The 26934-nt window shown below is 44.3% G+C and overlaps 2 protein-coding genes across 4 annotated transcripts in view; one reads left to right on the forward strand and one right to left on the reverse strand.

The window, feature by feature from the left end:
* Positions 1–864: 864 nt before the first annotated feature.
* Positions 865–26934, reverse strand: part of LOC124296662 (4-coumarate--CoA ligase 1) — a 77916-nt gene continuing 51846 nt past the window's right edge. The window contains exons 1-7 of one of the 2 annotated variants that reach the window (XM_046746913.1): positions 7889–7956; positions 5596–5811; positions 4043–4250; positions 3594–3927; positions 3009–3303; positions 2391–2934; positions 865–2180 (exon numbers count right to left, since the gene is read on the reverse strand). In XM_046746913.1, coding sequence (XP_046602869.1) covers positions 2062–2180; positions 2391–2934; positions 3009–3303; positions 3594–3927; positions 4043–4250; positions 5596–5715 — 1620 coding nt within the window. In that variant the 5' untranslated portion in view covers positions 5716–5811; positions 7889–7956 and the 3' untranslated portion in view covers positions 865–2061. Of the gene's footprint in view, positions 2181–2390; positions 2935–3008; positions 3304–3593; positions 3928–4042; positions 4251–5595; positions 5812–7888; positions 7957–26934 lie in introns of those variants that run through there. The other variant, XM_046747005.1, reaches the window with a different exon arrangement.
* Positions 3923–26934, forward strand: part of LOC124296753 (lachesin) — a 103807-nt gene continuing 80795 nt past the window's right edge. The window contains exons 1-2 of one of the 2 annotated variants that reach the window (XM_046747218.1): positions 8024–8135; positions 10343–10537. In XM_046747218.1, the coding sequence (XP_046603174.1) occupies positions 10532–10537 (6 nt within the window). In that variant the 5' untranslated portion in view covers positions 8024–8135; positions 10343–10531. Of the gene's footprint in view, positions 4022–8023; positions 8136–10342; positions 10538–26934 lie in introns of those variants that run through there. The other variant, XM_046747269.1, reaches the window with a different exon arrangement.

A 26934-nucleotide genomic window follows, 5' to 3' on the forward strand; every position in this document is an offset into this window, starting at 1 on the left:
TGTCAGCGTATCGCCTAAATCAACTTTTGTCGTCCTCGTTCGTCCGACCCTATTTTATCTCTTGGACACCGGAGACGACCAAGTGTGATCTAACTTAGTTTTGTGAATTTTTCATCAAGTCTGCACACGGCCTCTTCGCCCATCGCGAGAGCGGGATGAAAAAAAGTAAATAACAAAAATCCCTAAATAAGGGTCGAAGGTATTCAGAACGGAAAGGCAACTCTTCACGATCATTCGATCTGAGCAAGTGTGATAAATTAAACGCTCGATCCTCTTTTTGCCGAACCGCCGAATCTTTTTACCGTTTAATTAGTCTTCATAATCGTCTACATTTTTGCCCGTAGCAGCGTGGTCGTGGTGGATCGGCTCAAGTGCCATTAAAATATGACGTCGCGCTGTTTTTACCGCACATTTTGACGTGATGTGACGTACTTTGTTCTTGAACCTCCTCCCCCCCCCCCCTTGCGTAAAATTGAAAATTTAATAATAATATAATATTACGGGTAATGTTGATTGTCCGATCAAAAAATAAATGAATATGCATAAAATAGAGCGTGACGTGACACTGAGAGTGTATCCCACCCTCCCTGAGAACGCGGAGTAATATTTCATGGTTCATTATTGTTGGTAATGCGCGATGAGAGGTTTAAAATAGTTATCTAAGAACCTCTTTGACCACTTTGTTTCATAAAAATCTTAGGACGCCGAAACGTTACTTGAGTTACACTGTTACAACGTTAATTAGATATCGTCTCACTTAACGGGTGCTGATCTGAGATACCTACATAATTTTATTACGCGTTAGGATCACCTGTTGCAAATATAAAAAATACAAGAAGGAAATGAATATTCAAGGGACACAGATTCGGGATGAATTAATTACGTTTATTGATTATACATAGGTATACATAAATTCACTGAGTCAACGCATCGATATAATATACGGGGTATTCCATGCCAACTCGACCTGCAGCCAACCCTCACTAGCTCCGATTTTGCTTGAACATTAATGCAGTGTTTCGGGGACCGGAAAAGTAACCCCTGAATTGTTTCAGATTTTTTTGACCACTGGTCAGAAAGTTGTCTTATTAACGAAAAATATGTGAGTACCTACCTGAACTAAATGTCTGCGGTAGTAAGTTATATCTTAAAAGAGAAATTATCAAAATCAAAATAATATTTCATTTTTTTGGTAAATAAAAAAAAATGACAGGTATGCGTATAATTACGTATACGAACATGATGTTCGATCTATCACATAATAAATATCTTTCATCCGCATGGTAAAACAATTTTTATGAACGTTCTGAGAAATTATGCACCTACCTGAGTTTATGGGGTACTCGATTAACTGTGAACCATTTTACATTGTAACTTCTGAACCAAATATCTCTCCATGTTTGGCAAGGTCTCGACAGTTTTGTGAAAAAAAAAATGCATCAAAACTCGAAAAAAATCGCGCAAAATATTTCCTTCCAGTTCACGCCATTGCGAAGAATTTTTTTATTGATGATTTTTTCGCACGACCGACGGATGTGGGGATATGAATTCGTATGAAAATAAGACAACTTTATAACCAGTGGTAAAAAAAATCTGAAATAATTCAGGGTTTTCGACCCCCGAAATAATATATTAAAATTGAAGGCAAAGCGGAGATGGTGAGGGTTAGCGGTAGGTCGAGTTGGCACGGAATGCCCCATACATACTGGCTTTTGGCAACGCAATAAATTAATTAGCTACACCTTTGCAAGCTATTGAACACTCAATTGACATCTAGAATTAGATTCATGTTTTGGCCCGCTGAAATACTGTCTGTTGCGAAAGAGACTAATTTGATCACACATTTCGTCGATTATTATTACTAATACACGGACTAACACATACATATTACATATATGAATATAGAAATATTTTAGAAAAGTATGAACACATATTTGTTCGGAATTGAGTATCATGTATAAAAGGGAACGTAGATTTATACTTGTATGAATTCATACCGTCAGTATTTTAAAGTTGTATTCAACCGACGATGCCATATTATTTAGGTAACGGGTGGATTTTCTACAACTTTGAGATCAGTTTTCGCAACTCTCGTCGGAGTATTTTCCCTGACGGACTCTTTGGGATTTCGTCAATGAACCGGACACCGCCTCTCAGCCACTTTGACGGTGATACTTGTCCTGTGGAAGAAAAAAATACTCATCAAATGACGAGGAATAATTAATCCCGAAATTAGACCGAGCTACGGAACGACTCGACCTTATGATATTTCCCAAAAGCGTTCAAGGAAAACAGAGGTATTCATGTTTCGAAATAAAATACGAAACTGTTCATAACAACTCAATTCTCCTTCTTAATCGATCATTAATTTATTACGCTTATCATATTACCATCGACGAACTTTCGAATTTCTTCAGCCGAAACCTGAGCTCCAGGCTGTCGAGCGACAAAGGCGAGCGGCAGTTCCCCGGAGTTCTCATCCGGGATGCCGATAACGGCGGCATCCTTGACCGCGGGGTGCTTAAGCAGAATGGCCTCAAGCTCGGCCGGCGGTACCTGAAAGGCCTTGTACTTGATCAGCTCCTTGAGGCGATCGACGACGAAGATGTAGCCGTCCTCGTCGTAGTAGCCGATGTCGCCGGTGTGAAGCCATCCGTCCTTGTCTATTATCTCGGCCGTGGCCTTGGGGTCACCGCAGTATCCCATCATGACGAGATCCCCGGCGATGCAGATCTCGCCCTGTTCCCGGGGACCGAGAACCTTGGAAGTCTCGACGTCGACAACCTTGCACAAAGTGTCGGGTGATATGATTCCCGCGCTTCCGCTCTTGTTCTTCGTCTTTGGACTCAGGGACACTATCACCGTGGTCTCGGTCATGCCGTAACCCTGACGGATGCAGGGGACGCCGAGACGTCGCATCACGGCCGTTTGAATCTGTGGGGGAAATGAGCAACGCGTAAGTTTCATACCGAGTTGGTATTTTCAACCGAGTGCGTTAATCGTGTAACCTCCTCGGAGAGCGGAGCCGCGCCGCAAATGATCTCTTGAATGCTGCTCAAGTCGAATTTAGCGACGATCGGATGCTTGGCGAGGAACACCATGATCGGCGGTACCAGCGGGACGATCGCCACCTTGTGAGTTTGTATGGCGCTGAGGAAGACCAGAGGGTCGAACTCGCTCATCACGATGGCCTTTCCTCTGGTGGCTATCAGCCCGAGAACCAGTGAGAAACCGTAACCGTGAAAATATGGCAAAAGCCCGAGTAGCGGACGGTCTGGATTCAGGTTCACGAAGTCCGGATTCCTGAAAGTTGGAATTTCGGTATCTACATTCACTCGTCGCGTTTGCTATTACCGCTACCCTATATACCTATACGTATATCTTCGCCCCGGTGCTCTCGGTCTAGTTACTTGATTACGTGACCCTATTGCTGCGCCCTGACTATTACAGGGCGTACATTCCGATTGCCGCGTTTGTCGGCTAAGTGCTCTCGTCGACCCGGCAAATGCCTAGCACCGTCACGCGTGCGAGGGAACATCTTTTCAAGCCAACAAAAACATTCCCGCAAAAACTTAAACCTGGTACGAACTCACTTGAAATGTTGGACCAGAGTCAGGAGGTTGTGATGAGACAGCATGACGCCTTTTGCCAATCCAGTGGTGCCACTGGAGCACAAAATGACAGCGGCCTGCTTCTTGTAGCCCTGAAGCTCGACGCAACTGAAGCTGTCAAGTTCCAAGACTGGCTCAGTCTCGGCAAGGATGTCCGCTAGGGTGGGAATACCCGAGGAATCGGCATCCGAAGAGAGTTGAATGACCAGCGGCTTCGGATTCATCTCGTCGATTATTTCCAGCACGAGCTTCTCCGATCGAGGTGACACGAAGATTATGCTCGGCTTTGAAATACTCAGAGCGTGCAACAGCTCGGCTGTGTATAGCGGAGGTACAAGCTTAGAAGGACAAGATCAGCGACGAATTCAGAAAATTCGTCCCGTCAACGACGGAACTGAAAATCAGTCTCGGTACGTAAGTATTGAATATACCTTTCGAATAAGTTGGGTTCAGGGGAGCTATCGCTGCGCCCAAGTAAAGCGAAGCCAGTGTAGGAATGACCAGATTCAATCGGTTCTCGCTTGAAATAGCGACGTGATCACCGCTCTTAAGCCCTCGTTTACGTAGACTCTCGCACAAACGAATGCTCTGCTCTAATATCTCGTTGTATTTGAGCGTCTCTCCCGTGACAGCGTCGACCTGTTTTATATCAGTGTTGAAATTAGGTGAATCGATTGAGAAGTTCATACACGAAGGGAAAGGAGTTCTTGAACCAACAAAATAGATTTTGTTGGATGCCACTCTCTTCAATCTAGTATCCGTTGTTTGTTCGAAATACGATGACTTCAATTCAACAATTTCGATTTGGTTGATTTGTCAAAATGATTTAGTCAAGCGAATTCCTTGATTCAACAAAAGCCTTTCTCGTCGCGATCGAGTGAAGTATCGATTCGGGTGAATCTCTTGATGTATTTCCGAAATTGAGTCAAGTAAATATCGTTTCATTTGAAGTTTGTGTGTTGTTCCTTCAAGACGCATGTTCGTTGTCAGAAATAATTAGGTACTTCAAATAAAATAGGGATATGAATCTAGCCAACAAAAAATTTACACCGATCGAACGCCATACTTTGTTGATCTAACCGGAGCTTGTTTGGCGTAACTGGTTCAATCAGTTGCACTAATTTGTTTACGAGGTAAAAGGAACACCACTTGCTTTGAAACACGTAGATAATATATTCATCGTAAACATCAGTATACTAGTACTATAAACAACCACTAGGCGGTGAACTTTCCCGCTTCGAAAGTAGCCTCAGAGATAGTTATAAACCCCGGTAGTCAGCTAGGAAGATAGATACAGTTAACGTAAGACAAATTTGTCATCAGGTCTATCATCAACGAAAAAAGTTTCGAGTCGCCGAAATTGATATTGGCTACAAATAAGCAAAAACTATCGCACATGTTCGATTCGCAAGTATTTCGTCCGACAAAAGTATTTTGTTGAATCAAGTAAGTATTATATTCGCCACATTTGACTATAGCATTTAGTTGAATCGAACGAATATCACTTGACTCAAATAATCCTTTCCGTTCGTGTAGAAGGCAAGAAATTATTCTGACAACTTGTGATTGAATTTTTCGACACAATTCTGTCGGAATTATAAAAATGCGGTTAAATTTTGTTTATCATACTTTGACAAGTGTTATTCACAACGGGGGCAAGCTTTAATAGAAAAGATGGAAAAGTCCAGCGAGCAGACGGAGTGAACTGGGAAACCGACATATTGATCGATCCGTTCGTCCGCGGAACTGTTTTTGAATAGCGTTCATTAAAACGTAAAGTACCATTCATCGTTGATTCATCGAACGGAAGGCATCTCGATTTTATATTGTCGATCGTTTATCAGTCACTTGTCGTCGGACGAGGCTCTGATCACTTTTTATTACCACAAAACAGGCTACTTGAGCGTTCAAAAAATTTGTGAGGCAAGGTTTATTAGAATCGTATAATGATAATTGTAACAATAATATTAACTATGATACGTACTTGTGCAACGCTTGTTCCATTGTTGCGTAGACAGTTCAGCATGTACTGCCCAAGAGACATTCGAGGCGTTGGAGTTTTCGGAATGATGCTGCTTATCACCTTTTCATTATCCGCTGACATCTTGTACTTGTAAGTTTATTCTGACTTTTCCTCTTATTACAGTTTGTTATTTTCTATCATCCCATTCACTCTTCTCTTTAACTGGAAACGGCCCTCCTACAAAAATAAACACGAGTTGTAACTGAATATGCTGTTTAAACGATACGGCTGACAACAATTTATTCGCGATTCGTTAATGCTATTTATTTTCATTGTCAGCTCTCATTAGCGATGTTATGAAAAAAAAAAATACATGGTGTTCGATTCAAAAAACGTAGTGTTGAGCTTAACGTAGGTTTGGCGCCTCCGCCTAAAAAAAAAAAATTACGTTGGTTCCGTACGACGTCCTTCTCAAACGATACAATCTTGATCTCAAACTTTTCTTAAATGTTATTTTTATGTTGGTGTAGTTGTAAAATTTGCTGTAGGTATAAATGAAATTGAGGAGTCGAATCTGCACTGATATACCTATAAGTACCAAGCGATTCTTCACTCTTCGTCAATTTTTTATACACCACATACGTATAATCTACATACAATGTACACACAATGATATCATTGCAGTAACAGCAAACGTACTCCTAAAGTTTGTCGGTGAGTTAGACTCGAGAGTTTATGGGGAACTCGGGGACGAGGCGTGTAGTAACGAGGATGAAACGTAATTTTGGGGTTATTTGAAGTCGGAGGTCGCGAGACTCGAGTCAAACTCGAGTGAGGAGACGCTCAATGTCTCGACGTACTCTAACAATACTCCAGACATTTGCCCGTTGTAAATTTCTGCCTCATTGCAGTCGGCTTCATAGACGCTAAGGCATCTGTGTTCTATAGCCAGCTATCGTGACACCTGAAATCTAGTGCCATTTACGTGTCATAGTGAAACGTTTCTATCTCTATACCGATGACATAAGCAGCGCTAATTGCAACGAGCGAATTCGGTGTTCAATCTTCAACATTTTAGCGTGTAACATATAATAGGGAAATGAACTTTACGGTCTATCTCGAGATACGTCGAAGACTCGTTGAAAGGGCGAATAAGAGAGAATAAATATTCTGCCTGTGCGTGTGTGTTTTTGTTTTTTAATCAAATCGGCTCAATCAAAATGCACGAAATTACAATGCTATAATCCAAAAATGTAGATTTCCTTTATTTCAAGACGCTCCGAGCATAGTAATATATCAATTATTGAATCTTTTCTGATTTCCGCGAATTTCCTTGATTGCAACTAATTAATTAATCAGGTCATGCAATGAGTGCGGTTCGATTACCAAACTATTCCACTCTGCTATGGAACAGGAACGTGCTGAGATTTTTAAGCCAATTACATTACTCGACGGTGGCATCGAGCCGATAGTTATTCGACGTTGAAATTTGGCCTTAATAAAATTATGTACTCATAATATGCGTCGGATGCGCTTGATGTGTCACTGACATGTTTAATTTTTTAGAAATTTCGGCACACTGATTCGGATTAAAACTTTGCAATGCGTGATTTGGTGGAAAAAAATCAACTCAATGCAACCAGGTTAAAACTGGTTGACTGTATTTTTTCGCGTGCGGATAGTAGAACAAATATATTATTGATTAAGTTTGATTAATTTGTGTGACACGGGTAATTTGAAACTCCAAAAATTACGATTTGCCTCCATTAAACTAAAAAACTTAGTTTATCCGGTGATAAAATGGCGCTGAAAACCAGGCTCTGACGTCATGGGGACATTTTTCAATACTTGCAAGGTGGACTCGCCCCGGTTTTATAACGCGCGGCGTTACAACATGCTCTCTGTATTTCGATAAGACAGATATAAGCAAGCTATCACTGGAGGTTATCGTACTAATTGGATGAATTCCAATTATACAATACTCGGTTTCGAACGCGAAATTGAACTCGTCGCCGTCTTCACTGTCGTTTATTATTTATACGACATTGTTACAACAGATCGTCGTAGTTATATGTAAGAATTCTTTACGATTTTGAGAAACTTTCCGGATCATTTAAAGTGTACGATCGACCGTGTAAAGCGAGCTAAGCGTATAATATTGCGAAAATGTATGGGTTTCACGGTGTCTGCCTTGATCGATCGTGCGATTTCCGGGATTTGGTAAACGATGAAACGTCGGTGTAATGCCGGAGTATTTATTTGCGCCGTGCGTGCCTGTTTCTTGGCGATACGATTCTAATGCAAAGACACTTACGATAAGCAACAGGCGCTGGCAACCAGCTGCGCTCACTTTGTATAACTACAGAGTGTACGAAGAACAATCAGCCGCTCTAGTACGGCAGTCGCCTTGGCTCTCGATACGCCGCGTATATTCGCCCCTCTCCAGTTTCGCCGACGTCTTGACGAATCCGATATCGTTTTAACGATGAGTCTAATACCCAGTTTTCGACACACAATCAGCGATCAACTCGTCGCGGCATAAATCCGCTCTAAAAATTCGAGTAAGCTTACTACCGAAACTGTGACGTTTTCATAAATTTTTCGCGAATTTGATAAGACCTGGAAATGGATTACATTACATGAAGCATTCGCTGACGATAGAGAAAGAAAACTTGAATTTTTTTTTTCGTAGAGTATATTAACGCGAGGTGCGAGTGTGAAATATACCTATATATATATATATATATATATATATATACATATATATGTATATGCATTTTTTTCTTTTTTTATTTGACAAATATACGATTGAAAACATTGAGATTCATGCGTGTAGAAAACAACAGGCATGGAGAGCGGCGGTCTCCAAAATGCGAACCTGTTTGCACTGTAATTTACGGTATACCATTATTTTCAACACGGTGCAATAAATATTGGTTTTCCAAAAGCCGCTAGTGTTTATCACGCGCGTTCGCGCTCGTCTTCATTCCCCGTAAAATTGCCGGTTCGTTTTCCCTAGCTAAGGCTAATTCGCAAACGTACTGCGCAGGGGCTTCTCATTCACTCCGTTTTCAGTTTATTCAATCAATAAACCCTATAGGAAAATCTACAGGAAAGTTTCGTTCAAAATTTCTAACGGTAAAAATTCATAACGACTCAAAAGTAATCAATTCAATGATTCAAGATTTCGAACGAATTCTAACTGATTGCGTCAAATGAAGCCGAGACTGTATTCGACGACGACGGACCCCAGACACTTTCGAAAATTGTAAAAATTGGGTGTTTTCAAAATTCCGAATAATCTGCAACGCAATTAAAATCTTTGGTGTGGATTAAAAATTTTTTTTTTCTAATCTCTTTAAAATCAGAGGGACAAAAGTAAGACTAGATATAATTTTACAGCCGCGATCGATGTACGATAACCATGCACTAGTCAGTGCAATGCGATGCAACAAGGCTGCATATTATGCAACAGAATACGCAACAACGGGGATGTCGAATAATTTGACGTCATGGATCTAGGCGAGCGATGATCATGTTGTTATTGGTGTAGCTATGCATTGCGGCTTGGTGTAACTGATACAGAACGCGGCACGCGCACGGGGTTCAAATATCGCGGATTCGTGCAAGCATATGTGGAGCAAATGGAGGGGGCTGAAAGGGGGTTGAAAGGGGGTAGGGGCAGCCAACACTTGGCCGATTCCGCGGTGCTGGTTACCCATAGTCTCCCATACCATCCCATGCCCGGAACGCCGAGCATAAATTGTATCGGTTTACACGACCGCAAACATTTGTAGCTTCGGGTCCACGATGTCCCCTCGGGTACCCACCGCTGTCCGCTACTGTCCACCACTGACAGCCAGCCCGGTGCATCGGCCAGATAATTAGTAGCCATTGACAACGACACGGCTGCATTCGAACCATAATCGTTATCATTTCTCTGGGAAATTGCAGCAACTGCAGAGGCGAAAGTCGAGCCGCGATCACTCGCCGCGGATCATTCGGCTTCGCGATACAGGCAACCGTATGATTTTACATATTTAGGGAGATCAACCGATTATACTTGATAATGGTTGATTTGCAACTTTGAACGTGTCGGAACTTGTTTTTTATCGTATTTCTTCATTAATTTGAACGGTACCTATGATAGTAATTATTTTAAGACAATCGTTACTGCATGTTGGGCTCATTTACTGTGGTACTTTCATTTCGGCACGATTAACGATCTTCGCCCTGATTAATTCGTCATCTTTGAAAACAGTATTTTTTGCAATAATAGTGACAAGTGATCAGTGAAATTCCGACGTATGAACAACAATCTTACACAACCACGCGAGTGTTTGAAAAATCATTTCAAAATATCGCGCCTCTTTCCGCGTCAATTGTCATAAATGAAAAACCAATTATCGGAGCTAATTGAATTTCCGTGAAAAATGAAAAGGAATACTCGAACTATGGACTATATGTTGACAGTACTTTCAATTCTGGAACGAGCCAGAGTCTAAATACGGTCGAAAATCTATAAAATACCGTATTGGAAATTTTTTTTCGTTTAGTGCGTAATATTGTCCAAGTTTTTTTGTCACATGCGCACAGCCAAAGAGATACTCGCGTCTGTGTAGCCGACAAGCCGAATTTCAAGTTGAGTTAAAATCGCCGTCTGTACGTACCGCGGTTATTGGACGCATGTCACAACCGCTATTCGACGTTCAGCAGCTGGGTAACTTTGAAAATCGTAAATTCTCTGTAGCATAACGTCGCATTTCAGTGCTCCAAGGTTCTAAAGCGGGAATGTGCGCGACTCGAGGGACACAGAGGCTCCCCGGAATTTAGACGTGGACATAGAGGGAATCTGGAACGTGTGCCTCCGGATTTCAGAAAATTGGCCTAAGGTTGAGAGTCTCGATATTCGAAACTCCCTGAAACATTTACGCCGAAAACAAACACGCTGCGGTTTATGCAGGTATGTATAGTAAAGCAATTGTCTTCTCTTACGTGTAGTTATCAGTGCGGAGTCAGCCGTTCGCTCAGGCACTAAAGTCATAAATTTAACGGTTTGATGTTGTATCGTAAATCAAAGAAACTTGAAAATGTATTTTGAAACAACGAGGAATCGATCGAGGCGATTGAAATATTTGCGATTCATTTACAATTTATCGAGTAATTTCAATTGTTTTGCAATGGTATCTCAGCGATTTTCAACTATTTCCAGTGACTCTATCCAGAAAATCACCTGGAATGCTCGGAAATCATTGGAAATCGGAAATAACGTTGAAAACCAATGAAAATCACTCGTTGTACTAAAAATTGAGGAAAATCCCACGATGAAGTAAAAATGGATCGAAATTACTCGAAATCGGTGTGTTACTAAGTTTGAATCATTCGTTCGATGTCGAAGCGAGTGGTCTTTTGTTTCTCAGTGTATTCGTCTTTTCTGGTATAAAATTTTCCACCCTAAAAATGTTGAAGTCAAAGCTTTTGTAGTGACGGAGAGATATTTTATTGTACTTACACCGACGATGAGCGAAAATGCCGTGCTGGAGCCAACCTGTAAGTAGGGTGTGCAGGTACTGTACGGTATGCAAAGAGGTTAGCCAAGCAGCGGACGTAATAATATTTGAAAATTAGTATCACCGGGGGCTCGTAGTAAGAAAGGATTTTGATAACATACGACTCTATCTAGCATTCGCGGAAGCACAGGTAGAGTCTGTTTACTCAAGATAATAGCGACGGAGATGGGAGCAGAGAGGGCTGCTGCACCCTCGGAGAGGAGGGATATTTCAGGAGGCAACGCCGGTTCGTAACTGTTCGTCGGCGTTCGGAGGCGGCGAGTTTTGCGAAAGGCGAGTGCAGGGGGTTGAGGATGCTGGGGCGAGGAGCTCGAGAGACTGTGGAGGATGGTGGGGGTGGAGGAGGGCGGGATTCTCTCTCGGCAAGCTACAAGAACTTCATTTTCCGAGCCATTACGCCCCGTCCCACTGCACAGCACCGCCTAGGAACCCCTTCGCCCCTTAAATTAATTTATATCGAAATTTTAAATGACACTCATCGGTCCGCGCAATAAATAACACGGGGAAACGCTTTTTCTACCACCTCGCCTGTTTGCACACCTTTCAGTCTTCTCGGGGGCGGCGTTTTCCCCATATAGATACCACGCGTATACGTAATACGTATACGTGTAAGTAACCTCTACCCTTTCTTTGGTAAATAACATAAATTCCTCACCGTGTAGACTCTCGTCTCTTATACGTATATGTATATGTATCGCTTCGAGCAATCTGTCAACCCCTGCGAGATCCTACAACCATTATAAACACGACGCCAATACCCCGGCGGTTGTCACCGAACCTGATACATACAGTCATAATTGTTACTGCCTCAAATTATTACGTACATTCATGCATTCGATGATTAATCTCGACGCGATTTGCACAATTTCGTGTCTTCTCTCGTATAGATCTGATGTGTTGCATAATTTACGCCGTATATGGCACAAGCCAATTCGATACGTTTCGGTAAACTACGCGCTGCCTACATCTGACGGTACGTTATCATCGATTTTCATTCACTGTCGGATATTTTGTTCGAGGTGCTTTTAGCGGGAAAACGTTTCAGGGAAATGTGCAAAATTCTTCAAAACATTCCTAATTATGTACTCAATATTAACGTAAGTTGAAGAATGCGATCGAACTTTAGCCGCATTCTACCGAGCTTTATAAACGCGGTACAGTTCCGCCGACCCATTAATGTCACCGCGTGAATTTCAAGCCAAAGAAAACTGTCGATTGAAAGAAATATAGTTTTCTCCAAACCCAGAACGTCGTCAAGTTTGCGATCCACGCGGTAAGCCTCTTTCTTCTTGTAACCACCGCGATAAAATATTTTCCACGATGAAAAGACCGAAGAGGTAAAGTTTGGAGGCTGCGTCAGGATCAGCTGACAATGAGCCATACTGTCGAACATGGTTCGCTGCGCTAGCTGTTGCGTTATGACGGGTTGGGTGATGGATGATGCTTCGGAGGGGCAGGGAATGGTCAAGGGTAGATATCGGTAATCCGGGGAAACAAAGAGCCAAAGTGTATTGCCTATTACGTATGAATGTGGCCGAGCCGGGCACCCCGCGTCGTCTTTCCTTATCTGAGGAGCGTGGCGGCCCGTTAATCACGAGCATCTGTCACCGGGCCCCACCCGAATTATTCAGTCAAGCCGTTCCTCGCCCGAGACGATGGCCAATCCGTGCAACTCGAATGCTTCGCGCCTTTTGCGACAATTCGCCCACACGTGATACGATGAAATAGAAATTTTTATCGACGAGAATCGGGCAGGTGTGCGAGCGGCACGATGCCCGAGGAATTGTTTCGTTTTCCCATTTCACGTGCCACACTGAGGAAAAATAATCCGGTGCAGGTATTTCGGGAGTAATTTATAAAATTCCAATAAATCAGTCACGATTGACCCGCCACGCTTTGAACGCTTTTACTCGGTATTCCAATTTTATTTTATTTCATTTTATTTTATTTTATTCTCCTATACTCTCTGTCCGAGTTGTTTTTAGGGAGCGTATACAGTCCTCGGGGCATAATAAAGGCCGACGCTATGTATCGCTTCATCCGTCTCTCCACCCGCCCCTTTTCTTTATAAAGTTTAGAGCAAAAAGAAAGCGGAAAAGAGAGGAGGACGAGGAAGGAGGAGGCGGGACAAAAGAAGGAAAAGGAATCTCAAAAATTGACCTCTTCTCTTCTACTTTATCCTGGCTTTTTCGATCCATTTAAAAGGACCGAGAAGCCCGCGGCTGAGAGTCGGGAAACGAAAGCCAAGGGTCAGGGTACAGCTGCGGGAACGGAGGGTTGCGGACAAGGTTAGACGCCGCCTCGTCATGCCCCTGTGTGGTTCAAATTGGTACAAAAGGCCCAGAGAGTGCGGGATGTATTTCACAAAGGATCCGCTGACTTTCGACATGAGTTTTATACCGCCGTTTCACTCGCTCTCGAAATCCCAAAGCATTATAATGGCCCGTTACAAGAATCGCATTTTCTTCTTTTGAGGATTCGTAAATGTACTCTTAATACGTCGTGTGATGTACGCGTATGCATCCGTAACTCGTGTGCCGAAATTCCGCTTACCTTCGAGTTTTTTTTCGATTATATAATTTCGCAGAGAAATTTTTCAGTGACATCTGTTTGATCGTAATTGTTATGGAATAAATACACGCTGCTGATTCAACTTTTGTATTTTTATGCAAACTCAAAAGTAAATGTATATATATATATATATGTGTAAAGATGGTCAAAAAAATTGCCTATTGCTAGGAAAGTTGTTTGATGAAGGAACGCGCTGGTTGCCTCGCGTAGATTTCAGGCTACAATTTATTGCGAAACTAGCCAGGAAAGAGGGAGAGAAGACGGTTCAGTTGGAAGATAAAAGAGATACCGACGTTTTTTTCCATTTGTTGGTTGACTTGGTAGTTTTTTTAGAAAGGGAACGGTAAATGGAGCGAAGATAAAGAAAAGCCCCGGAGGTTGGCCGGTCTTGTAGTTCGAGGAAAATAACGAGATTCGAAAATATGCCGTTCCGTGAACGCGTTGCAGTTTTACCTTCCCGCGGAAAGATGCTAATAAGGAAGAGGCACTCATAGTTTGCTCCTTTGTTGCAGATTGTTAGGAATTTCCGCCGAGACGATTCGCGTTATTCGCGATCTCAGGCGAAGGAACAAAATGAGCGAAATATGCGGATAATACCTACGGACGGCATAAATTCGACGAGAACCAAAACCGGATGCTGTCAAATTCGACACGTGATACTATCGCGTACAGTTCCCGGTGTTAATACATCAAAGCTGTTCGAAGGGTGAGCCGCGAGTTTGATGAGAGTTAAATGGCCCCGCTCTAATTATGTAGGTAAGTCGATATCGACGCAAAGACGCGGTAGCTCTGAATTACTCGGCATTAAAAGCCTCGGCGAATACCCAATTTCGGCAAATGATTAACGGAGCTGGGAATCACCGGTGTAATTGAAAAATAATTCGAACCCATCGCTGGATCATTCAGGCCTAATGTAGGCGTTCGTTTAACGTCGACGATTTCGAGCGCCGTGACGTTTTGCATTCTCTTATATTGTTTTTACCTTCAATGTTAAATAATTCACGCGATTAGGTGTAATAACTCATTTCAATGAAGTGGAATTATTCATTCCTGTAACGTGTAATAATCGGTGCATGCTACATATATGTATACACGGTTTGCACTCGCGTCAGCCAACACGGGGGTTTTTTCCCCGTCGATTAAAATTTACCATTTTTCTCTCAACACTTCGCGCTTTCAATCACGTCTGCACCCTAATTCGTTCTCACCCCTTTGCCCCCTTTTTTTTTACCACGCCAGCCGCAAACTTTCACCGGTCCTGAAAAAGTTTAAAAACGGAAAATTTCCGCACCTCTGGAAACACCGAGAATCGTTGCCATTTATTAAGGGATGATTTTTAACAGGATGTGCATCCCGTTTTCTCACCTTTCTGCTATACAACTATTTCTATAACGTCTGGTATTCACCGTTGAAAATGTAATATAATCACATTATAGCTTATAGGAGAAAAAGAAAACAATTGATCGATATTTCGTGCTGAGGATGAGAAAAAAAAAACACCGGAAAATTGTTTTACCGTAGTTGAACGTTCATACGTAATTACAGAATTGTTGCGCGGATATTCAATTTTATTTATCGGAAGTGCGGGAAAAGAAGCTCCGGCTTCAGGAGCGCATCGTGGTACGTATTATATCTACTTAGGTATACAACGCGTTGCTGTACATTTTTATCTCTCTGGAATTTGACCTGATTTCTAACATTGGAATTTCCTTATTCTCATCCATCTTGAAATATACCTGTATTCAGCGTAATTTTAAGCTATATAGATTTCGGAGAGGTCATGAAAGAACAGCAGGACGAATGAATATTAATACGAAAGAAATGAAACCTTAGTACTAATACGAAGTGAAATTTTCTTCACTCTCAATAACGTGGACGGAGAGACGGACCTTTATTCCTCATCGTGCAGCAATCCTCAACTTCATTCACACCTCATTGTCAGTAATTGAAAAAGGCACCTTTCGATTCTGTAGCTTATTCCATGTAGGGCGAGATAGAGCAGCAGGCCTGCGGTAATTCCGTACAGTATACGGGGACCGTAAATCAAATTAGTATGGTTTAGCAGAAAATTCATCGACGTGTGACCGTCAGCTGGGGGTGAAAAAAATAAATTTCACACAAGGTATGCAGTGACTTTTGGGGGACACCGGACCGTGACATAAAAGTCTCCCGGTCACGTCGCGGCTCGAGGGGCAAGAGGAGAAGTCGGTGAAACAGCTCGCGTTGTTGTCAAAGTATGCGCAGAAATTGTTTTGCGCCGTAAAGAAAGGCGGCGGCAGACCAGAGGAGCATGTCGTCCTCGTTCCTTCGCACAGTTTTCTGCCTTCGATGCCTCGCTGCCGAGGTTGCGAGGACTCGAAGTCCTGGCTGCACTGGCGCACGGCAAGCTCGCGAAGGCGAAAGCTTGCGCAGCGAAACGGCGAAACGTTTGCTCGTCGTCTGAGTTAATTCGGCGAGATTCTACCGGAGCAAGTGTGTCGGTATCTGCAGGCTACGACATGCACGCGTGTACAACTCGGCATCCTCATCGCAGCTTCAATGTATACCCCGCCCAAGCCTCGGGGTCTGCTTTGTCGCAGCGCGACGCAGCGAGGAACCGCAAAAGGCATGCTTCGCATAGTTTTCGTCCTGCCGAACGCAGGAGAGAAAGAGTCCCGGAGGCTGAAACGCCACCCTTCAGTACGCGGTTCCGAATGGCAAAGGAAAAAAAAAAGAACCAAAACTCTGAGGCTATTTTGGACGCGCCAAAAAACGTCCTTCTGACCGTCAGACGCGACTCGGAGAAGACAGGACGAAAAGGAGTGGTCGAATCCCCGGCGTATAATCCCTAATCGCTAAGTTCGATAGAATTTTTACGGACTCTTTGGCGCCCAAGTAGAAAATGTCTGTATCGTAGCTGAGGATGAGGGAGGTGCGGTGTACTGCGGAAGATTGATAGGGGGCAGGGAGAGGATTAAAAACCTTGTTGTGACGGCCATACGAGGTCCGAAAACCGAGTCGGATTCAATTTGCTGAGCGTTCGTTAATCAGCCGAGATCTTCTCGAAACAAAAATAAAAAAAAAAACCGAGAGATCTGCACAGGAGTCGGTCTTATTTTGTTTGACGTCTGGACGTTTCGCAGCAGCAGTCTAAACAAATAAAACGTTGAGAACGTTACTGGAGAAATTAGAGACCACCTTTAATGTTGCTTTTGTGAATATCTCTTGCACAGTTACGTGATCGAATTCACGTTACACACATTCGTTATACGCCGGAAACTTTCTGCCCGACTTAGCTTTGGTTGCATGAAAATTATAGAGATAAAATTCCTTTTCTGTAAATAGACGCTGGAACGGGAATGATAATTTTGTTGAATGAAATCTGTCGAGGGGAGAAATTCTGCTGGGCAATGATTGAATGAGGAGGAAAATGTGCGGAATATAATAGTGGGAATGATATTGATTATCCTCAAGTCGTAACGTATACCGGAATTTCTCTGATCAAGTATCGCGAAGCTTCGTTTTTCTCTCATGAGATTCGGTAGTTATTTTCGCAATGCTGTGAAGCGATGAATTCATTTTTCGAATATATCGGCGATTGCCAAGCCGAGGCAACTAACGACGAATAAAAAAAGAAAAAAAAAACTACGAAACCATTGAGCCGCGTGCGTTGGAGCGTTTAAAGATGACGAAGTGGCGTTTCGCGCTGAACTTTGTACCCTCGTGTATACGTACGTGTTCTCCGGATGAGACAAACTAAATTCCTCCGCGAAATTTGATCATGTCCCTGAAATATTCGCTGTGTATTAATTGCTATCGATTTCCGATTGCCGAGGCACATATGTATGTATTATACGTGCATGTATGGGAGGTATAGGAATTGATTCGGCATCAATGCAGCGGTGATCCCGGTTCCGCGTTTTCCATACGGAAGAGAAACGTTATCCTATTTGCCTTGCTTGCCATGCACGCGTGTTTCTACTACTTGAAGCGATAAAGTAATTTATCCTCAGCGTATATGTATGGTATATCCGATTCGGAATCCGCACTGCACGGCATTGCGACTAATCGCGATTCGGTCGGCGTTTTGTACAAGGGTCAACAAATGTACGCTGGATCTAATTTACATCGGACGTTCTGCGTCCGCGAAGACCGATGTTCTGCCTAATTACGAACAGGAGTATACGAGAAGGCAATATCGCTTTGCAGCTCAGTGTTTTGCGGCAAGAAACTACGTACAGCTACCTAGATGCGATATTAGTTCCGCAGCTCTGTCTGCTTGGATGTCTCCCTCTTGCTCTATCTCTCTCTCTCTCTCTCTCTCTCTCTCGCGCGCATTTTCGCCCTCTTGACGTTTTGCAGAATATCACTGTTACTCTGAATTTCGCCCACGTTGAAGATTTCAGTGAAATGAGATTGCATCAGAATTCTGAAGTGACGCGATTAACATTTTTTTAAATATCCTTTGATATCGTCACTCGAGCTTTTAATTCACAGTATGAAAAAAAGGTATAAAGGGAGAGTAATTAGTTGATGAGCACGATGATACAGTAGAAGTTAAACCCAATTTAATCACAGACGGTATCTTGGATCACGCAACCCTGCACATGGTTCATTAAACGGATGGATGTCCGTAAAGTTTCAGACCCTGTACGACTCTCCTCGAGGCAAGCTGCGAGGTATAGAAATTGTCCGCTCCTACGAATTGGTAATGTCAATAGTTAACGCGGAAATTTCACCAAAATGAAACGCAGAAATAGGTACGTGAATTCGTACAGGCGAACGAGATGAGAAAATTGATATCGAGACGTTGACGGCCTGTCGGAAATTATTCTAAAAAAATTATTCGTAGATCCAGTCGAGACGAAACACAGATCATAAAAAGTTCAAGTACCATAAATATTAATAATAGAATACGGATTTTCTCGGTACATATTTGCTGTAAAAATTGAGTTTGTATCAGGTTTGCGTGAGCGAAAGCTCAAGTTCCCGATATTAGCCACCCGACAAGTTTGCTCGGCTCTGAGGTTTAAGCTACTTATTATTAGCTACCGGTTACTTAGGGACCGGTAGTACAGGTTTGATCAGTTGATCCCAAACCGTAATCAACATCACCGGATAATGCATGTATAAAGGTATAACACCCCAAGGTTGTACGGCACCGCTATAACAGGCCTTAAGTCAGAGCTTACACTCACTCCGTATACGTACGGTGTCTCTCTACACTTCCCCTTCTTATTATTGCAAAGTCTAAGCCTTTGACGCTCGGAATAATAACGTTCCCGACAACTTTTAAGCCCCTTTCGCCTCCCTTCCTCGTCAAAATTTTATTGATTCTTCAGCCTGTCCGTTTTTCCTCCACTCCGTCGAATATTGTTATTATTATTATTATTGTTGTTGTTGTTGTTATTATTATTATTATTATTTATTATAGTAGATAGATAGGCGATATCCGACTGATTGACCATTCTACCGCTGAGCATTCAGCGTACTTGTGACCCCAATGGACTTGGCGAGTTAAAGAGGTTTTAAAATAGTTCAAGTAAATTGAAATGACTTCGCCAAACTTCAACTAGCGTCATAATTTCAAGTGACCTCAAGTAGCTTCGAGTGACATCAAGCGAATTCAGGAGACTTCTCTTATGTAAATTATGTATACCTCACTCCGGGAAAGAACGATGGAACGTACACCGATGAAGGAACTTCGAAGAATAATGTCAAGCACAGGCGGGTGAACAGAAAAGCTTACTGTTGTGTGTACACCGCTCGGAGTCGACTGTAACTTTTGCGTAGCCTCCGCTATGTACCGAGACTACGTCCCTGGCGAATCACAGTCGAAGTTGGGGTTGGGATTGCGGCGAAGAGAGGAGATGGAAGTTTGAACCGTTTGCGAAAGGATTCGCCGGGTTACGCGGTGTCGCGAGAAAAAACGGACGGGACAGTTCCCTGCATTAACGAGTCACTGTTAAACCAAATTTTAGATCGATATTAATATTCACGCTAAGTGCAGGCTGACAGTGATATCCTGATTAAAATACAACTTGGGCTCTACCTGCGGAACGAAGTAACACGAATTGATAGACATTCGAGAAAGGAAAATGATGTTGGAAGCGGAGTTCCCCGTTCAAAATTTCACAAATTTTTCCTTCATTCATTAACGAATCATTGTCGTTCGAACTCTGTGTCAAGAAATGGGCTTAAATGCGCCGTTCAATGAGCATTGACGTAAACTTGGTGCTTTTAATATGCGATTAGATGCTCGGAATGGAAGTATAACGATACTAATCGGCAAAAGTACAAAAATAAAAGTTGTTCACGTGAGAAGCTTTCGAGAAGTAAGAAATTGTTACATAATACTTTTTACCACCGTAATTTGGGGTATGCCGCGGTTTATTTTGACTGACGGGGAAATGACCGTTTGCTCTTTAGCACCGCGATGTCACCGAAACGACTCGGTTTCAGACGGCGCCGTTCTTGGATGAGTAATTTCCTGAGCTTTGGCGTCAAGGGCTGTTTCATGACGCAGAGTGCCCCAGTTGTTTAATATAATGAACGAATAAATAGATCAACAAATTAACGTAATTAAAGAAACCATGAAATAAATTTCAAAGCTGTCATGTACACGCTTGTGCAACGTAACAGAGGATGAAAAAGAAATTTCATCAAAAATTTGAATCGTCAGCAGTAACAATTTCGCGCGACATCAAAGAGCTTTCAGTCCTATATTATGTAAACGAGTTGTCTGAATTCGCGTAGCTCGCAGCCTGAGGTTCTCCCAACTCAATTTCTAAGAAACTCTTCAATAGCAAGAAGTCGAGTAAGATCAGCGACGTTTATGCACTGTTACCGTACAGCAGGCGACGATGTGGAAAGCGAACGAGTGGTCGAATGCTCCCGGGTGTCCTCGACAGTATCTTTCCGGAACACCGTGTATAAGGGGGTTGTAGTATAGAAGAGAGAGGGGGAGGGATAATTGAATACAACTTGATCGGGCCGCGCGTTTCCACCCCATTAAATCGGGCTTAAACTCTTGGGCGGCGGAGCGGGGCCGGCAACCCAGGCCAAGCAAGCCTCGCGCGTGCGAGAGAGAATGTTTACTGCTACCCCAGCTGGGGGCCAATCAGTACGGCAGCCGCGCCCTGCACCCAGTCGACGCCACTACACAGCCCTACAATAGAAGAGGGTATACAGAGTCGGGAACCCTGCACCAACACGTTCCAACACCCACCCACCCAGCCACCAAGCCAGCCATCCAGTCAGGGAGCCGGCACTGTCGTTATATCGCTGAATTATTTCTCTGCAACGACCTCCGGTATGACTATAATCAAATTAACTTCCTCAAGATTTTAGAACGCCACTTGGCCCTCGAGTTGAACCGAACACTCGGAGAACCAGCCCTCGGGACCTCCGGCTAGCTGTTTCTTTTTCAAGGAAATATTCAAGTTTTGTAGCAGGTGAGCCGTATGCGTGCTTTTCAACTCTTTCCGTAATTAGAGAATGACGGGATTGCAAAGAAGAAATATTGGAGATTCGTGTAGGTAGCGATTGCTTTTCGCCGAAAGCACCGCGGATTAACGTTGCGCAAAATGAAGTCATCGGCCGATTATGAGTATGGATCGGTACCTAAATGCATATTTGATGCATGGAATGAGGGGATAAAGTTTTAAAGCTCAAAGTCCCTGCGTCGCTTTAGTTTCATGGATAGGTGGAGCGATTATAGAAGGGTAATCCAACCCCGAGGCTCGTCAGACATAGATCGGTGAAGTTGTATGAAAAGTTGCGATAAAACAAGGCTTGACGAAGTTATCGTATAATATGTATGTACAGCTAGTCTCTGTGTCAGTTACCGGTATTCTGTTCTGAACGAGTCGATTTCCACAACTAGAGGTAGAAAAATAAATAGACAAATCAATTTTCATGCGGATAAGAAGTGTCGGTGTCTTTCGGTTAACTTAATACGTACTGTATTAGTAATAACTGCGCTACAACACTCTCAAGGTGTATCTTTTTTTCCGGAAAATAAGCTCTGAACTCCAAGGTGAAGTTTCCAGTGTACCTACGTATTGCAGAACTGGTCGCTGAAATCGACAATGCAATCGAAACGGACCGAAGAACGTTAAAGTGTTTCACCACATTCGCCTTCCATATGAGCGGAACAAGTTTCTGCCGAAGATATTCGTCGTTGGTTTTCACATCACCAAAGCAATTTCGGAGCGCTCGTAAGGATTCTGATACACCTACCCACAATCAGTTCCCGAAGAAGGCTCGAAGCTAAGCTGCTATTCGGCGAATACCAGTCAACTTCTCCGCGCACCTGCCTGAAGCTTGGGAATTCCACGACGAGGAATCCAAACCCTCCACTAGCTAACCCAAGCGTGGTGCCGCTCGCGCCACAAGGATCAGAATTTCCTTCCATATATACCGAGGACGATACATCCGTGGCGAGATCACCTCGATCCCAGATTGTAGGCGCCCCATACAAGTACACAAACATATGCCTTGGATGTAGCAAGGTGAAAACTTGCGGTACCACAACACACGCCGCATCTCTCGGGGGCAGAGAGTCATTCGCGCCGATAGCTACAAGCCCGTGTCGCGGCTCCGCTCGGCTTTCTCCGGAAAGATAATCAAAGTTCTTGCCCCACAGACGATTTCTCGCATCCTCTTAGCGTTGTAGGTGCCCACTAGACGAGGCAAACCGACTGCGGAGAGGATTGGATGTGGAAGGGTTGAAGGTTGAGGTCGAAGGGAGAGTGAGGCATGGTGCGGGCTACGCGATGGTCTTTTGCGGTGTTATCTGTTTCCAAGCTAATCTCACCAAGAAGTCAAGCGACCTGACCGAACCTGAACGCTGCCGCTACGTGATTCCTCCGAAGCCGAGTAGAATTCGCCTCGATGCCGTCCCCAAAGCCGAGGCAAAGCCGGAGTCAGACCCAGCCTAATCCCCGCCACAGTTCTAGGTACAGCCCGGAATAAGGTATACGTGATTCCAGCCGCTCAAAGGAGCTAATGTTGTTTCTTTTATTGCTAATTATCTTTCCCCCGTCTGAGACTTTGTTCCAGAAGCTGCCTGCAGGCCTCTTATCGCCAATCACCGATTCGTCGTGATAGCCGTATAACAAACAGCCGGGCGAAGGGTAAGGTGGATGAACAGAGTAAGGAAAATTCAAGGAAGTAATTACCTGCGTCAGCTGTATCGAGTGTGCGGAGCCGGAGGACGAGGATGAGTCAGCTTTCGGTTAAAATAAGTTCATCTCTCTCGGGGTAAGGGAACCGAGGTAAAAGGCTGGACGAATGGCAGTGGCACCGTACACAGGCCGGAGCTATTAATCAAGTCAAATCAAGCTGTGGCTAATCAGTCGGCGATAGGCCAGTCAAGAAGGGATACAGAAAAACTTGGATTGGGTATCGAGCAGCTCAGAGGTTCCCGGGGCGGCGGCGGCGACGATGCCGGTGATGGTGGATGGGGGCGAGGGGCAGATAAGGTTGGGTTACGTTTTGGCTGCGCTGTGTTGCGTTGTAGCAGCCTAGGCTGCACTGACGTTGAAAGATGGAGGTGTTCCTTCTCTGTGGCCGCTGGTTCCAGCATGATATAGGACCAACCGAACGCGCTGATAGAACCAATTTAGAGAGCTCTCCTTGCCCCGCTCCGAGACAATTTTTAACTTTATTTACGAATCCGCGAGAAAACTCTGGGAACACAGTCTGGTCTCGCCACGAACCTGCTGAAATAGGTACTATACAAAAAACAACACACATGTGCGACGTCCAGGAAAAACGGACCCCGATTCTTCACCTTTTTGTTTACCTACGGACGTCAGAAGCAAACACTTAAATCTCGACGGCAAATAATCCCAACAACCTTTCCTGCATACACGGATCTATCAATTTATCATCCCATCGCTGAGCTATCACTGTATTGCATCGCAATGAGAGCTGGTGAAGATCTACGCAAATGATCGGAAACACCGACTGGATACCATTTGGTTACTCATATACCGTGAAGAATCTGCTACGGACCGACACATATTGGCAACAACGACTGCGACGACTGACTTTCGTCGTCGACTGAGTGAATGACGGAGAAAATTATTCCGGAATTGTAAAAGTGCCTGTATTATGTGAGCGACGGTCGCTCTTTATACGCGATTCATAGTCTGATTGAGACCCACCCTGGGAGGGAAAAACTCGTCTGGCATTGTTTCAGAGGAAGATTGGTCTGGTGTCGCAGAATTTTCCGAGTCCCTCGGTTTTCGGTGTTCAAAAAGTCGTTTCATCATCTCTCCTCCCGTACGCCAAAAGGATAATGGCTGAAAAGCGTATTCGAGAATATCGTCAGAGTGCAGAAAGCATGTGCCCGCAGCTGGCCATGCAAAGATTAATGGAAAACTTAGTTAATTATTGGCATTGCTCGTTCCGCGCCTGCATCCAGGACGATCGGCGGTCAACCAAGGGATGTACTTGACGTATCGCTCGAGCGATCGGATATCGATTAGACCCAGGGAGCTGTTTGGGATACGCAACGCGCCTCTTCCAACATCCTACGGGGAACGGCCGCCGCGGCGTATCCGGATCCCCCCAAATCACCCACAAATCCATCGATGGGTCGTAACTTGCACTCGACGCTGTTCCACTAATTACCAAATCGACATGCCGCGGCATTGCGGTTGACACTAGAACCGGCAATCCCACCGACCAATAACTTCGACCAGGAAGTGCGTTGAGCTTTGCAGGGAAAGGTTCGGCACCGTTCGTGGTCGTTCGTCCGGCAGTATCAATTTCAACCGGGCTTCAATGCGGAGACAATTACAGTTTCTGTTACCATCGGTTCCGTACTTCGGGGGATTTCCGAGGAAACGGTATCAGCTTTACTGGAAATTAAAGTACCGTTCCAAAGTTGCGAAACAAAGAAATCACGAGTCCAACGATCATCGCTTCCGGTGCTCACAATCAGCCAAACTTATGGGGCAAAAATCGTTCAAGCGTTACGGGTGTCGCGAGTCGCAGTTTCGAGTGCCAATATCTGGGTCATGGGGCTTGGTAGGAGTTTCGCTGAAGTGCACCTCGGTCGTGGATTGTAATTTATTCGGCGTAAGATGGTGAAGTTTTAGGTTTAGGGGATGACTCGAGCTGCGCACACTGCCGCTAACAACCACACACGCAAAGCATCCTTCCAACTTCTGCGGGGTTACTCTTTGACCAAGTTGATCCTTGAGAGTGTTTATCCAACGTTCCTGGCTTGTTAATTATTTAGGCTGCCAATTAGGCGGGCGGGCCCCTTCTCATCGGCTCTAGTTTCTTAACTATGTAAACTATCCACCACATGGTTAAGACGTCTTTCGATAAGACCGGCTCGCGTTCCTTCCGCAAACCGGGTAACGGATCCTTCAAACCACGCGCCGTCTACCACTGCGCGCAACCGGTATAAGTTCAGTTCAGGTGTGTTGTATCCACCCTCGTCTACGGGCGCATAGGCACAACCAAAATTGTATGGATATACACGTGTAAGTGCGTGCTGTTGTGTACAGTCTGCCTTTGGCAGTCCTCGCTGGGTTATTCGCGGGTAGGTTGCAGGGCAGAGAGAGGCGAGGTAGGGAGAGAATGCCGCGGAAGGCAGGCGAAAATTAATCCGCACCAACGATTTATTATATGAAAGGTGTTATTAATAACGAATATCGTACGTATACAACGTAAGGGAAGGAACCCTCTCGCCTCGTAGGTACACGACCTTCATCCCTGTTCCAAGACCTGTGTCGTCCTGCCTAAACAACTCCCGGAAGCACCGCGAGGAATATCCGAGCTGGGAAAATCCGGTCTTTATTGGACGTCACAGATTATTGACTCTGTCTTTAATTTTAAGCCATGCCCCAGAGCGGTCTTGTATGCAGTCAACCCACCTACTTCCTTCCTTCCGTTCTCTTACCCGCCCACAGCTCGGCTTTTTCTTTCATCCATCCTGCTCTCCTTCACGTCCGCATTGTCGGCTCACGTATTAACGACGAAATTAACGCGGACCGAACACAGTTCGCTCGATACTCCTGCATGCAAGTGTTGCTCCACCGATGGGTTGGGAACTCCGATTATCGATGACGTGAAAGAAAATTTCTCTTCCCCATTGAACCAACCCCACCTCGAAAATTTCGACCCTACACCATCCACCTAGCAAATGAACGTACGCATTCGTTCTCGACCGCAGCGAAACTGTTTCGCAGGTGCATGTTTCTGTGACCTTCTGTAAAGATTCATGTAGGTACGGACTGTGGTAAATCCTGCGGCAAGGAGTAAGGCACGTTCTTCCACCTCTGCAGCAGGATCCGCCGCCTACACGAGTAGCAGGTACTCTATTTACTTTGAGGTGCATATGTTATGCCCGTAGCACGTCGCGTCTGGATAACACGTTCCTAAACAGAGCTGAACATGATAAAATGAATATCGATGCCAATCTCACGGCTTGGAGATGGTCGATTTGGGAGAAACGAGTGACAGTCAGTCAGCCCGAAGTTTCGCTCGCGAAATGATACACATCTGCACGTTTCAAGTTTGAGCGTCAATGATCGTGCTTTTACGTCTCCCCGGGAACGTGTCGTGGTTTCGGAAGAGGAGCGGCTGTGTTTGTCGAGCTAAGTGACACTAATTGAAAGTTCAATGCTGGCATATTGATTACACTCTGGGACACATGATACAGTGTAAATGCACCGCGGAAACTCAATCTCATTCTTGCTTAATTTATCCTCTCCCGCATTCCGGCAAACTTTGTACGTATCCGTCGACGTATTACGTCGCAAACTCGCGCCTCGTTCTCCACTGACAAACTACGCCCGTTCTATCTGACTTCAACGGGTTGAATCATTCGGCAAACCGAGCACGAACGCGTAAAAGTTTTGAATATGTATTAGCCGAGTATTTCTATTCGGTTACAGGTTGAATTTGTTTGAATCAGCACCTCCGGGACCGCAGGGATGGGTTTCGGAGCAAAAACGGAAGGACGCGTCGGTCATATTATGCAGTGCAAAACTACCTTAAATATGAAAATCGCGAAATTCCCGCCCGGCATCGAGCACGGTAACATTTCGCGGTTTGCGGTAAATCTTCATTTCTCTTGGCGCACCCACCTTACGGTAGGTACCTTATTCCCTCTGTATACCGGGATGTGCCGAAATCTCATTATTATCCCGAAGAGCGAGGCGCGCGCGGGAGTTTATTAATTCGAGCCTGTGCACGTAGGCGCGTTCAGACTCCG

Source organism: Neodiprion virginianus, chromosome 1, assembly GCF_021901495.1.
Source record: "Neodiprion virginianus isolate iyNeoVirg1 chromosome 1, iyNeoVirg1.1, whole genome shotgun sequence".
Taxonomy (NCBI): Eukaryota; Metazoa; Arthropoda; class Insecta; order Hymenoptera; family Diprionidae; genus Neodiprion; species Neodiprion virginianus.